This window comes from Colobus angolensis, unplaced genomic scaffold (genome assembly GCF_000951035.1).
Source record: "Colobus angolensis palliatus isolate OR3802 unplaced genomic scaffold, Cang.pa_1.0 Scaffold44, whole genome shotgun sequence".
In the NCBI taxonomy this organism is placed as follows: domain Eukaryota; kingdom Metazoa; phylum Chordata; class Mammalia; order Primates; family Cercopithecidae; genus Colobus; species Colobus angolensis.
Window position 1 is genome coordinate 1,054,649 of NW_012117821.1, and position 549 is coordinate 1,055,197.

At 69.2% G+C, this 549-nt stretch overlaps 1 protein-coding gene across 1 annotated transcript in view; it reads right to left on the minus strand.

The window, feature by feature from the left end:
- The window catches only part of TOR4A (torsin family 4, member A), a 5,765-nt gene that overhangs the window by 4,074 nt on the left and 1,142 nt on the right, over positions 1-549 (minus strand). Inside the window, exon 3 of the mRNA XM_011957391.1 lies at positions 9-547. Within this exon, the coding sequence (XP_011812781.1) occupies positions 9-547 (539 nt within the window). The remainder of the gene's footprint in view (positions 1-8; positions 548-549) is intronic.

Consider the following 549-nt stretch of genomic DNA (forward strand, 5'->3'; position numbering starts at 1 on the left):
CCACGTCGGCCACGCGCCGAGCCAGCTCCTCGCGGCAGTCTTGTGCGGCGCGCCCCTCGGGGCAGTGGTGCCGCGCGTGGTACTGCAGCACGAGCGAGCTGTCCTCCAACACCGAGCGGAAGTGGCGCGCCAGCAGGCGGCCCACGTGGCTCTTGCCCACGCCAGTGGGCCCGTGCAGCGCCAGGAGGAGCGGACGACTGTGCACGTGCGTGGCCAGGTAGTCCCGCATCAGCGCCACGATGCGCGCTATGGCTGCGGGCTGGCCGAACACCGCGCGCTGAAGCGCCTTCTCCAGTCCATCGAGGTCATAGCGCTGCGCGTTATCGTCCAGGTTCTCGATAGCGTTGAGAACTTGGAAGCCCACGATGGCGACCAGCAGCAGCAGGCAGCACTGCGCGCGGCTCCTGTGCTCCACGCGTGGCCGATACTTGCGCGAGGTCTCTGGGTAAAGCACCAGGCGGCTGCGCCGGCGCTTCTTGCGTGGCGTCCTGGAGGGCAGCTCCGCGGGGCCGTCGAAGGTGAAGAACTGCGGCTGGTCTAGGTCCCTGC